At 36.3% G+C, this 13133-nt stretch overlaps 4 protein-coding genes across 6 annotated transcripts; all 4 read left to right on the top strand.

Moving 5' to 3' along the window:
* The first annotated feature begins 2160 nt into the window (after positions 1-2160).
* On the top strand, positions 2161-2980 carry LOC133842437 (gamma-glutamylcyclotransferase-like). The gene is made up of 2 exons (XM_062275518.1): positions 2161-2545; positions 2605-2980. The coding sequence occupies exons 1-2, from the start codon at positions 2226-2228 to the stop codon at positions 2915-2917; spliced, it is 633 nt and encodes a 210-aa protein (XP_062131502.1). The 5' UTR covers positions 2161-2225; the 3' UTR covers positions 2918-2980.
* A 204-nt stretch (positions 2981-3184) lies between these two features.
* Positions 3185-3942, top strand: LOC133842436 (gamma-glutamylcyclotransferase-like). Its single transcript, XM_062275517.1, has 2 exons — positions 3185-3510; positions 3570-3942. The coding sequence occupies exons 1-2, from the start codon at positions 3185-3187 to the stop codon at positions 3880-3882; spliced, it is 639 nt and encodes a 212-aa protein (XP_062131501.1). The 3' UTR covers positions 3883-3942.
* A 59-nt stretch (positions 3943-4001) lies between these two features.
* LOC133842434 (gamma-glutamylcyclotransferase-like) lies at positions 4002-4920 on the top strand. The gene is made up of 2 exons (XM_062275516.1): positions 4002-4433; positions 4486-4920. The coding sequence occupies exons 1-2, from the start codon at positions 4099-4101 to the stop codon at positions 4796-4798; spliced, it is 648 nt and encodes a 215-aa protein (XP_062131500.1). The 5' UTR covers positions 4002-4098; the 3' UTR covers positions 4799-4920.
* A 196-nt stretch (positions 4921-5116) lies between these two features.
* On the top strand, positions 5117-6492 carry LOC133842433 (gamma-glutamylcyclotransferase-like). Of its 3 annotated transcripts, none has more exons than XM_062275514.1 (4): positions 5117-5246; positions 5433-5547; positions 5605-5738; positions 5804-6492. In XM_062275514.1, the coding sequence occupies exons 2-4, from the start codon at positions 5446-5448 to the stop codon at positions 6174-6176; spliced, it is 609 nt and encodes a 202-aa protein (XP_062131498.1). In that variant the 5' UTR covers positions 5117-5246; positions 5433-5445; the 3' UTR covers positions 6177-6492. The 3 variants fall into 3 exon arrangements, with proteins under 3 accessions (XP_062131498.1, XP_062131499.1, XP_062131497.1); XM_062275515.1 differs by having other exon boundaries at positions 5120-5240; XM_062275513.1 differs by having other exon boundaries at positions 5132-5288.
* The last annotated feature ends 6641 nt before the right edge of the window (positions 6493-13133 follow it).

Below are 13133 nucleotides of genomic sequence, written 5' to 3'. Positions count from 1 at the left end.
GACGAGAGTTGTCCTGATGCCGTCTGACAGCAATCAACGCCACTTTCCACATGAAATTATTTAATATTATTCTCGGCATGATTTGCCCGCTTTTAACACCTTTTGCATAATCAAAGTGTGCGTTCTCGCTTCAATGCAAATAATTTAATTAAAATGAGGGGCCACACACACACTACAAATACTGCTGCCATTCCCATTTCTCCTCTTCGAATGTGCGTTGTAATTAATAATTAATTACAAGATGCAAATTTTGGGGTAAATACAATTGAATGAATGCATTAGGTCAGCTTGAAAATGTGTAATGCATGATGCATTTATGAATTTCGATTGCAATTGCAATTATTATTATTATTATTGGAGCACTCACCCGCACACACAACTGTGCAGTCAAGTCAAAAATAATTACGCATTCGCCATGTGGTTGCCACAGACTGTTGTCGCTTGGCAGCTGAATTGATGGATGAATGCTCGGCACCCCGTTTAACGAGCGACAACATCATTGTTAGCCAGTCAAGTTAGTCAGCTGCATGTCGCTATCATTATGGCTATCACTGACAACCCGGTGATAAACTGCAAGACGGCAAAACATCATGAAGTCAATTATATAATGACGTCGTTGGTATTTAACGTCGCCATCGTCGTCGTCGATGGTTGACAAGCTCGTTACAATTTATGTTTTGTTTGTATTGGTGGGTCGCTCGCTTATTGCCCACACACACAAACATAAAGCGTGCTGTGTGTTGTGGCAAGTGGCAAGTGACTAGTGGCGCCCCAGCCAATTGATGGCCAATACTAATGCCAATAGCAAAATAGCAAATACATGGCTGACAGTCATCGAGCTGAACCCGAATAGCTGTCAAAATAATTGTCGGTCGGTGAGACAACATTGTCGCTCCATAAAACAAAAGTCTCAATATTGAATGGGTGAAGCATAACTTTCGCTTAATTATAGTTATGCGAGGGTTGCTTTGCTAATAATAACGACAGCGCTGTAATTTATCATTCAGAATAAGTTGCTTGCCTTAATTTAAACATCTTCTTAAGCACTCTAGAAGTCTTTATTATTTAAAGGAATTTCTAATATTTTCTTGTCATCTTCTTTTAGTCTACTTCATCGAGTTCAAAATATTCAGACATTGCTAATTAATTCAATACAAATTGTACGCTATCAAATACCAATTAAAAAGATTGCTAAAAATTGAATTTTGAAAAAATATGTAAAAATCTCAAAGCAAAAAGAAAATACAAACAGCAAATTTCACAATCAATTGCAAAGCAAAAAAAATGAACAACAACAAACATAAAAGCCTATAAATTATAATTGAAATATAATTGAAAATAAATAAGGCCAATCGATGGCCATAGAAACGATAATAAGAAAAACATGAAAATAAAATACAAATCATATCGAGATACAAACGATTCTAAAAGGAATGGAAAAAACAAGTGTGTGACTTGTCATAAATAATTGAACATTGATTTTCATAAAGCGCATCAGTTTTATACCCTGTGTCATAAAAGATATAAAAGCTAGATACAAAAGATTAGTGAACAAGCATATATTTTTAATATTAATTTATCATAAATTAAAATGCTTTTAATTTGGAATTTGGAAGTTATTCAGAACTCATTATGTAACATTATGTATTAAAACATATATATATTTGTTAATCCATTTTTACATAAAATCAATTATATTTGAACTATGATTCCAATCTAATGTTCACAGGGTATCTCGTAGTCGAGCACTCTCTTGTAGAGATTTTTTACTTGCCTTTGTCATGAATATTAAACCACCTAATGCAAATAGCCATACATTTGCAAATATGCATTTATATAGAAAGTCTAGATTATCTGATAAACTAAATTGTTTTTAAAAGTAGACTGCGGAATACCCTACAAACAATAAACAATAAACAATGACAAGCAAATTTAAGCTACCGAACAATAGAATGATAAAAATCAAAGTTTATCAATAATAAATAAAAAGTTATTCATATTCAAACTTTAGTTTTTAAACATTTTTCTTTATTTGAATTCCCCGCATTTCAAACGTGTATTGCGTTCCCTTTCTAAGAAAGCGTTGAATATAATAGAATGCTAATTAATAAAAATATATGTCAATTTGCTGATATGAAGCGTAAGCTGAAAGTCAGCAAGCTTAGCACAGTCGCACTTTGCAAATGTTCTTGAAACGTTGAAGTTCATCTAAACAAAATTTAAAAATGAATCAAAATATTCCGCTGCTCTTAGCAATCATCGCATTGACTGGAGTCAATTCGGATGTTCAGCAACTCCCAGAAGTTCACGGCGATAAGTTTTATTATTATGGATTTGGGAGCAACATGTTAGCCAAGCGAATTCACATACAGAATCCGACAGCTAAGATTATCGGTCCCGCACTCTTGGAGGATTATCGCGTCGACTTCAGCTTGGTCAGTAAGTTCTGGCAGGGAGCAGTGGCCACCATAGTTCCGTCACCTGGTTCTAAGACTTGGGGCACCTTATGGGAGATCGATCTTACCAACTTACCGGACATTGATAAGTGAGTTCAACACACATATTTGATAACAATACATATTAAATATTCGATTGCCTTCTTAGCCAAGAACGTGTCCATCTTGGCTGGTATAAACCTGTTAGCGTGCAAGTGAAACTGCAAAACAATGCCACAGAGATCCCAGCACGTCTTTATGTAATAACGAATGAACCCAAAGGCAATGTTCACGATTTGCCACCAAGTGAAGTTCCTGAGGATCGACAACCTTCGAAGACTTACCTCCAAGTGCTTGTGAAAGGTGCTATTGATAGCGGTCTTCCTGAGGAATATGTTACTTGGCTAAAAGGATTTAAACACAACAATCAAACGGTGCAACATTTGGAGGAACTTCTCGAGCTGCAATCGGTTCAGTTGTAAATGTGTAGTGTAAAAATAGAAATACTCACACGATGTTAATGACGATTAAAATAGCTCACAAAATGTGTGCGACATTGCATCTTAGCTTATCATCACTTTGTTCTGTATTACTAAAAATAGGTCAGACATAATTTCGATGACTTCAATGTTGTTGATCAAATTTGAATCTGCGCAGTTTACGTTTGGTTGAACGTTGAGAAGGTTGTGTCAAAGCAGAAGCATATTTTTGTTTACCTAACATAAAACCTGATTTGTAAAGTGAGCGATATGAAGTCTCTCATTGCTTGTGTCATCATTCTCTTCGGAGTGAGTCAGATATATGGATTAGACCCTGTGCAACAATTGCCTGAGGTGAATGGCGATAAGTTCTTCTATTTTGGTTTTGGCAGCAACATGTTGGCCAAGCGAATTCACATACAGAATCCGACAGCTGAGATTATCGGTCCTGCACTCTTAGAGGATTATCGCGTCGACTTCAGCTTGGTCAGTGAGTTCTGGAAAGGAGCAGTGGCCACCATAGTTCCATCACCTGGTTCTAAGACTTGGGGCACCTTATGGGTGATAGATCTTACCAACTTAGCGGACTTAGATAAGTGAGTTCCACACACATATTTGATGATAATACGTATTAAATATTCGATTGCCTTCTTAGCCAAGAACGTGTTCATCTTGGCTGGTATAAACCTGTCAGCGTGCAAGTGAAGCTGCAAAACAATGTCACAGAGATCCCAGCACGTCTTTATGTAATAACGAATGAACCCAAAGGCAATGTTCACGATTTGCCACCAAGTGAAGTTCCTGAGGATCGACAACCTTCGAAGACTTACCTCCAAGTGCTTGTGAAAGGTGCTATTGATAGCGGTCTTCCTGAGGAATATGTTACTTGGCTAAAAGGATTTAAACACAATAATCAAACTGTGCAACATTTGGAAGAGCTTCTTGAGCTGCAATCGGTGGCATTGTAAAATTGAAAATGAGGAACTGTAGTACAAATACTTTTGTGAAAATAGTTCGCAATCCAATTTATCGCAAGTTAAGATGTCATTAAACATCTTTGAAAACAATGTCAGAGACTATTTCGATATTTAAAATGTTGCAGAATAAATGATTGAGACTATTTAAATTGTATTTTTAAGCTTGTCATACTTTACCTAATCTAACTGTTATCCAAATTGACCGATATGAGAGCACTAAGCGCTTTAAATGTTTTGGTTATGGCTTTGTGCGGCGTGAGTCAGATACGAGGACTGAGCCTTCTGCAACAACTGCCTGAGGTGCACGGCGATAAGTTCTTTTATTTCGGCTTTGGCAGCAACATGTTGGCCAAGCGCATTCACATCAAAAACCCATCTGCGAAATTTCTGGGTGCCGCCTTATTAAAGAATTATCGTGTCGACTTCAGTTTGCCCAGCAAGTTCTGGAAGGGAGCAGTGGCCACTGCTGTGCCCACACTTGGAATGCAAACTTGGGGCACACTTTGGGAGATTGATCTGGCTAACCTCTCGGACCTGGACAAGTTAGTTCGCTTTTGGTATCAATGTATAGTAAGTTAATTCCTGAATTTCTAGCCAAGAAGGTGTGCATCTCGGCAGATATAAACCTGTCAGTGTCAAGGTAAAACTGCGCAGTAATGACAAAGAGATTCCAGCTCGACTTTATGTGATAACAAAGAAGCCAAAGGGAAACGTACACGATTTGCCGTCTCACGAAGTGCCCTTAAATCGGCAGCCATCGAAGACTTATTTACGGGTTATGGTGAAGGGCGCCATGGAGAGCGGAATTCCTGAGAAATATATAACGTGGCTTAAGGGTTTTAAACACAACAATCAAACTGTGCAAGAATTGGAAGATCTTTTTGAACTGGATTCCGTTGAATTATAGTCCAGTCGCTCTAAAATTGTGAAGGGTTGCAGTCCTTGCTAGTGGTTTGTTGTGAATTTGTATTTAACTGTTCTCACCATATCAGCGTGGTTCCAAACCACGTGAGGAGCAGTTCATAAGGGTGATTTGAACAGTATTTTTAATCATAAGTATTTATGTACTTATGTTATTTAACAAGAAAAGGTGAAAATTATTTTCACTTGTATTTATAATAAAAACCGAAATGTACAATAAATTTAGTTTTGGCAGCTATTCTTATTAATCCAAATAGTGCTGTCGGTATATTTACTTAAAATAGTACATTATGAAATTGAACTGACGGTCACACTGATTAATTGCCAGCTGTTGCAAGTTGTTTTCATATTATTCTCAATGATTGTAAATAAAGTGTGATTTTATTTAATCAAGTGACTTGCCACTTTGTGGTTAACTAATTTAATCTGTTAGTGTGAGTTTACTACTGTATGAACAAGACTAGATTGTTGCACAAGTTCTCTATCATTTTGTATAAATTATTCTTATCAGATTTGTATTTTTGTCGAAGTTCTCCAAAATCTGGAATAAACGCTTGTACAATAATTTATTACCCTACTCAATTATATTATTAAAATATTATTAAATTGTGTTGTTGCAGGTTATCTGTAGTTATGAATAAATTCTTTTACTTCGGTTATGGGAGCAATATGTTGGCTGCCCGAATGCATATTCAGAATCCCTCTGCGAGACGAATTGGAGTTGGCAAACTGAAAGTAACTATTTCCAAATAAATGCTCCTTATCGCAGTTACTTAGATGCATTTGTTGCAGGATTACAGACTTGACTTTCACGGGAAAAGTAATACCTGGAATGGCGCACCGGCTACTATTGTACCCATGAAAGGAGCTCAGGTCCTTGGCACAATTTGGGAGGTTGACCAGTGTCACCTGGAGTCTTTGGATGAGTATGTAATATGCTATTGACTTGTTTCAGATCTTTTACTATCTCTTTGTCCCCCTCGACTTTTAGCCAGGAAGGTGTATCCTATGGCATCTATGCACCAATAAATGTTTCTGTGGATTCTCTTAATGACAAGCGCGAAATTCAATGCCGAGTTTACCATTTATGTGATCAACCAAAGACGGATGTTCATGGATTGAATTGCAATGAGGAGGCAACTTATTGTCGATTGCCATCGACCACATATCTCAAGGTATTAGTCAAGGGCGCCAAAGAAACTGGTCTGCCCAGTGAATACATCAAATGGCTTACACAAATCAGGCACAATGAAAACCATGTGCACGAAATGGAGACAAAATTGGAACTGGCCGAAGTGAAACTTGCTGAAGCGATAAGCAAAGTATCTTGTGATAGATTAACATTCAATTCAGTTAAAGGTTAACCCCTTTATTTACTGATAAATACATTCAGCTTCTATTATTGGAACTACAATTGTTTTGGTAACCATTCTATATAAAGAATTTCCCGCCTACTAGAATCACTCCTAACACTCAACCTCAAAAAGCGTTTAGAAGTACAATTTATGAACACCTCTTCTGCAACTTTGAACCAATGAACCCATAAATATTCAAACCTAAGAATATAACACAACTACATTCAATTATAAATAATTGAGAGATGAAATAATGTACATAATGTCAATAGTAAATATAGGCCAATTATCTAAAATATAATATATTTTATACAATGCACATAAACAATAAAATATGTGTAAAATCTAAATATCTATTGAATATTGAAATTTTTGTTAACAAAGCTGTATTTAAGCTGTTTTACATATCGCAGCTTATTAATGTTTTATTCGTATGCTTGTCGAAGTGCAAAGCGGATGTTGCATCTTTACTTCACACAATTTCGTAATTATTTTTCATTTAGAGTGTAACTGCTTTTCTCTTTATATTTTTTGTTTCTTTTCAAATGAGTGCCTAACTTTGTCACAAAAATGACTTTAATTAATTTTAATCACTTATTTATGATGATTACCAATTTCCTGTCTCGCAGCATTGTGTTTCACAACTGAAAACTTGGAACACTGAGACACGGACACAAAAGTTTAGCAGCTTTTTGGCTGCGACTCCTAAAGTGCAATTAAAGTGCAATTTACTGTGAGCCAAAGAAGATGATGCTGCCAAAACTGTTTTTGTTCTTTTTCGGTTGTTAGTTGGCTAAGAGACTCATCCTACTCTTTCTCATTCGAGTTGCAGACGCTTAACGAGACTCATCGAGTCGCCGTTTGTGCGTTTGGACCATGGCTTATTAATTTAAATTTTCAAAGCAGCCACTTGGAACTCCATGGAGTGCGACTCTAGTTTAGAGTCGAAGGTGTTGGTTGCACTTGCAAAACTTGGAGCTGGCAGCCCAAATTGCGTGCCAAAGTAATAATAAACATAATTTGCTGTGCACTTTCGGTCTGCAGCTAATTTGAGTTGGGGCTGACGCTAAGGCAAAGGCAACTGTAAAAGGCTGACCTACGATTACAACGGTTACAACCTTCAGACGCCATCAACAGCTCCAAAAGGGAAGAAGCTATGGCATTAGGAAGATTTTCAGGTGTCCAAGTGCAAAAGTTCGAGCACAATTCCGAGTTGGACTTTAACAAAGTAAAAAGTTTTGCCCAAAGTGCTGTGGCACTTGTTACACTTGTTGTGCGGCAGAATACCCTAGGAAAGTAAACACGAATGGGGTATATTAGAAGTAAATTTTTAAGTGAAATGTAAATTTCACTTTTGAAGGAAATATGTTTTTATTAATTAGTATGCCAAGTGCTATATGTTTATACATATGTGTGATCTTTATTTAATTTATAATTTTAAATGTTTGTTTTGTAATAATCACAAAATTACTATGGGCCACAAATTAGAGAAAATATAATAAAAGAGATTTTTATATAAGCAAGTTTTATTAGATATATTTATATATTGAAATTTTTACACAAAACAAAATCTGTAAACTACAATTTCGGATTAAAAAATTCTTAAAACAAGGGTTTGTTATTTAATCACCGTTTTTAAATTTATAATATTTTTAAAGCTACAGTTTTTTGAATGTCATTTGTTTTAAGAAGGGATTTTTAATGAACACCACTAAAGAATATTTCAAGTGCATTAAGTTTTACCTAGTTTTGTAATATAATATTTTAATAATTTTCTTTCATTTGTAGATGGTATTTGTCAGCCTTTCATTTTTCGTTTAAAGTTATTGTGGTGGTTTTAGTCTTTGTGTTAGTTGTAAATTAAATTTGCAAACGGTCTGGCAACTCGTCGTCGTAGTTTATAATCGTTTGGGAATTGAAATGCAGTCGATATCAAAGCGTCTGCAAGTTTTCCCCATTCGTAAGTTCTTGCTACTTTTTTGCCTGGTCAGTTAACTTTTTGGCTGAACATTTTTATTACATTTGTGGCGCCCTTTAGAGTTGTCAGCCACAGAGAGCAAACGGAAATGTTGTGGGCACAACGAAGAAGGCAAGGACAACTGCAAAACTGCGGCGACTTCGCTTAAACTCGATCATTAATTATTTAAAATGCACGGCGCCATAACCATTTAGATGGCTTGTAACATGTGCCACAAGCAGCCACAAAGTGGCATGCCACCCCGCAGCACCTCGACAACGAGCAGCGTTTGTAATCATAAAAGTTTACGAGTTAAAAAACCAAATCAAAACGAGAACGAGAATGAGAATGAGAACGACAAGTGATGAAACCGACTTCTCGATGGTAACTCGACTTAGCTCAGCTGCGTCCGGGAATTTAATTAAAATCAAGCCAACTTCCCATCTCAACAAACCTCGTTCCCAGGCCGTCGTTTAGTTTCAATCAAAGTAGCGTCAAAAAATTTACCCAAATTGACAACAGAAGCGACAACGATGTCGTCGGCCGTCAATAAAAAACGTTTAGAGCGAATGTTTGCCTCAACTCCCCGCCACACCCCCGCTCTGATTTACCACTCAGTACAGTTCCAACGTAATTGAAACTCATTAGCGTGCATTTTAGTGGCCATTTTGTGCCTGGGCAAAAGCCTTTAGGACAACCCTTTGGGTGCCATTTCATACCCTTCCTGCTCAGTTTCTTCCTTCCCTTTTAGTTTGTTGTGGGTTGTTACAGTGTGTGTGTATGTGTGTGTGTGTGTGCGTGTGGTTTATGTGGCAAGTGTGTCATCATTATGAGTGTTATGGGTTTTTTTTTGTTTTTGTGTTTTTTTTTGACGGGTTTTGCCAAGCTTTTATCAAAGTTAAAAAGCAACAACATACCGTGATAAAACTGAATATACATTTATTCCCTTTGGTGTGAAACTGTCACAAAGCTTTGACTCGAGTATAGTGATGAGAAATGGATATCATACTTTTATTTCCATTCCTATGAAACTGTCCTTAAGCTAAGCTTAAGTAAAAGTTTTTAATATTAATATATCATATTACATTTTTTTTTAAGGAAATATACATTTTGCGTATCAATCTAAAAATATTAACCTGATGTTTAATAGAAAAGGATTTTCTAAGCAAGTAATATTGAAAAACAAATTAAATTGAGTAAAGTAAGTAACTAGTTGAATATTTAACCTTTTTTTGGAATTAAAATAACAGTCCCTTTCAACAGTAATTCACACATATCTTATCCTTTAGTGGTGGTATATTATCAACAGCTTCAATCAAGCTGTCCATCACTCAGTTAACACAAAGAGTTTAGAGCATAAAGACTTCTTCTAAGACTTGTCAATCGCACAGACCACAGCAAGTGAAATATTCGATGGGACAACATGAAAGCTAAGAACTAAAAGTGTCAGACTTTAATTGACTTTTCGTAAACTATAGATGAAGTTGGAGATCCCGACACGCTTGTAATTATGCCACATGTGGCGAATAGAACCACACTTGGCTAGCTCGCTATTCGAAGTGGCTGCCAAGTGGAACAAATTCAATTTGATTTGGGGTCTAAGTAAGCGGCGAGAAATGTAAAGAAAACTTGATGGAAATTTGCATATAGTTTCTGGCAGTTCAAAGTGAAAAACTTTCCTCCGAAACCTTAACTATTAATTAGTAAAATAATCACTCAAGATGCGGAGTTGAGGAAAGGGAAATGGAAACTCTCTAGAGAGCTTTGGATTGAAATTGTTTTTGAAGGCGAAAAGGTCTCCGCTGTGAAGTAAGTAAGAATTATTTGTTTGCCATTTTGGAATCCCCCCAAAAATAATGAAGCAGACGCAGATATGATAACTGCAATGCCGGCGGCATTTATGGGTTGCATTTGCAACGCGCCACGCGCTAATCAAATTAAGCGCAATATTTGCTTTTGTATAGCCAAAAATGCTGGACAGGAAGTGCGTCGTTGGCGTTGCAACTTCCGACTGGCCACGGGCATTAATTACACTTAAATGTTGACCACATGCCAGCATTTGACAGGCTCCTCTCTTCCTCGCAAGTCAATAATTTCGTTTTTAATACAAAATGCAAAGACGCCCTGTGGACAAAAGTTCGGATAGGAGTTTGGGTTATGGAATTCCACTTGGTTATTTCCCTTGAGCCACTTGCACTTTTTTTTTGGTTTTGATAAATTCTCTTGTCACGCATGCAGTGTCAACAAGGCGTGGCACTTGCAACTGTGCCCCAGGGCTGCTTGTGATTAAATCATTAAATTCATACGCTCCACAAGCTTGCACTTTTTATTATGCAAAATCCTTGGCTTTGTTTCCATTTGTCCCGGGCTTGACCGTTGCGCCATTGATCCCCGCCAGAGATTGTCACCATCTCCGCTCAGCCTGATTATTTGCTTTCCGTTTTCATTAAAAATGCACACACTCAGTCTCATTGTCAACGCTGCTGCTGCATCGATGAGTCCATTGCAAGCCATTCAATTGGGTATGAGCTAAATGCTTTTGGGGCATTTTTAATTAAACAACATGCAACAGCAATAGCAGCGACAGCAGCAGGCGGCATCGTCCAGATTTAATGTCACCACACTCGGTGGGTGTTGCACTGTGGCCGACGCTGACACGTGCATTATGACAAATATTTTAGACGCACTCACATACTTTAGGTCCAGCTGCACTCCAAGTGGGTAGAGAGTCCATGGGGACAACGAGCCACATGCAATTCGCAAACAAATGTGACCAGCTGATGCACAGCTTTTAGATTGCATATTTCTCAGCATTTCTTGTCGACTTTTTCAGGACTTTACTCTTCTTTAATTTGTTATATATATTTGTGCTGTATTTCTTATTAGATATGATTTTTTTTATAATATAATATATTATTGTATACATTAATTTTAACATTTTTAAATAAATAAAGAATTATTCAATACAATAACTAAATTAAATACAAGTTATGTTATATTTATAGCTATCTGACCCGACGTTTTACACAAAATAATGATTTTTCAAATTAGTTTTTCATTTATGAAAACTTTATCACATAATAATAGTAGGCTTTTAAGTTTTCAGTTCAAAAACACTGCAGACAATTATTTAAATAATCCCTAATATAATATAACTTTAACCTACAAATGTATAGTATACTATAGTTATGCTAAAATTTAATATTCTTGTAGAAAATCAGAATGCAATTTTAAGTTCAAACAATAAATATTTCTTTACTAAAATGACTTTTTTACCATTAAATACTTTTCTTGCAATTTTAAAAATTTGAATATGAACATGTTCAATAATTAAAAATATATTTCACAGCCAAATACAACTAGCATCTGATTTCAATTTAAAGCTCAAGCTTGGATCCTGTAAAATAAGTTATGTATGTATATTATAGTTTTTCGTGTTTGCTATTTTCGCTTAAAAGCTTTCTGCAAACGGGTCTGAGTTCCTCTCACAGCTCGCTTTTTGTGCGAGTGCCGACTACTGAGTGCCTCGCCCCTGAAACCTACTAAATAACCTTGTTAGCGCTTTTAATTAAAGGTGTAAATATTGATATTTACTCATGCGCTGGCAACCTGCAACGAGCTGCGAACAGCGAGCAACATGTAATCTGCAATGCCGCCGGGTCTCGTGCAACGGAAATGCATTTTCAAAAGTCAAATAAACTAAATGGAAATATGAGCTGAACATTAATATGGTTACATGACATGGTCGCTGGGCTGCTACATATGTACTGCGAATTTGTATCAGATCAAACACAGCAAAGGCTGATATGATAGGTAAGGAAATATGGGAAATATATAATGATAAACATGGGGAAATTATACTATATTCAAACGAGGATATTTATATTATTTTAACAATTTAATTTTATACTGATTGAAAAATTTAATGATTGAAATGATTTAAAAATCAATTTTAGTTCTGACAGTTAATGTGTTATACGGTAGTATTAGCTTAGATATGATATTTATCAGCTTTCTCATACCGAATTACCATATTAATACAGATATACAGTTAAGCCACAATTTAGATATTGGACTTGGTCTTAAATAGAATTACGTATATTCTACACTATATATATTTGGGAGTGACATTATTTAATAAATATTAATGGAAGGTTAATTTTATGAATTTATTTTAAGTACTATAATACAATATAGTAAATATTTATTTAAATAAATGAATAAATTTCTATTCATTGGAAAATAGAAAGGGGGAAACAAACCCAAACTGATTTGTCAAGACATTCGTTTTTTTTTTAATATTAATATTATCTTTGCTGATTACATTTATAGATAAATATATATACTAAATACAAAAATAATTCTCATCTTTATTTCAGATCATCTCTATCTTCTATCTTGTCCCTCTTTAAAACTTGCAAAACAACTCTCGCTGCTGGAAAGCACTCTAAGCCGCATCAATAACGCCCACTTGACGCTTCAAATTAAATAACCATCATCAGAATCAATCGAAGTATGCGAGTATGTGGCAAAGGGCCACAGAGGGCAAAAAGAGGTCTCCACTTTTGGCCCTGTTGAGCCAACAAATTGAGTTAACTCTGGCCTAAAATCAAGCGCACAGCACAAGCTGACAATGTAAGGGATTTCGGATGAGGATGTGATACCTGAGAGTGTTCTGATCTCTCTCTGGTCTGGCAGTTGTTAAGTTTTGTGCAAAAAATGTTAATTTTAATTAAGGCTGCTATCGACACCCGACAGGCGGCATCCGGCATGCGGCAGTCCAATGCATTTACCAAGGGAATGAAGGGAACGAAAAGAGGGGGAGAAGCACTCGAAAGTGCAACGCAGCGCAACTGATGCACTTTGTGCAGTGAATGGCAGCATGTAAGCTGAAGCGGATGCCAGGCAGGATATTTGCAAGAGGATATACTCGTTTGTTGTCTGCTTTTGGCAAATCAACGAGCCGTGCGACGTTGACTCCCATTGCTGTTGTGGTTGTGTCATATGCA

This window comes from Drosophila sulfurigaster, chromosome 3, assembly GCF_023558435.1.
Source record: "Drosophila sulfurigaster albostrigata strain 15112-1811.04 chromosome 3, ASM2355843v2, whole genome shotgun sequence".
Lineage (NCBI taxonomy): Eukaryota > Metazoa > Arthropoda > Insecta > Diptera > Drosophilidae > Drosophila > Drosophila sulfurigaster.
This window is presented reverse-complemented; position numbering and strand designations above follow the sequence as displayed.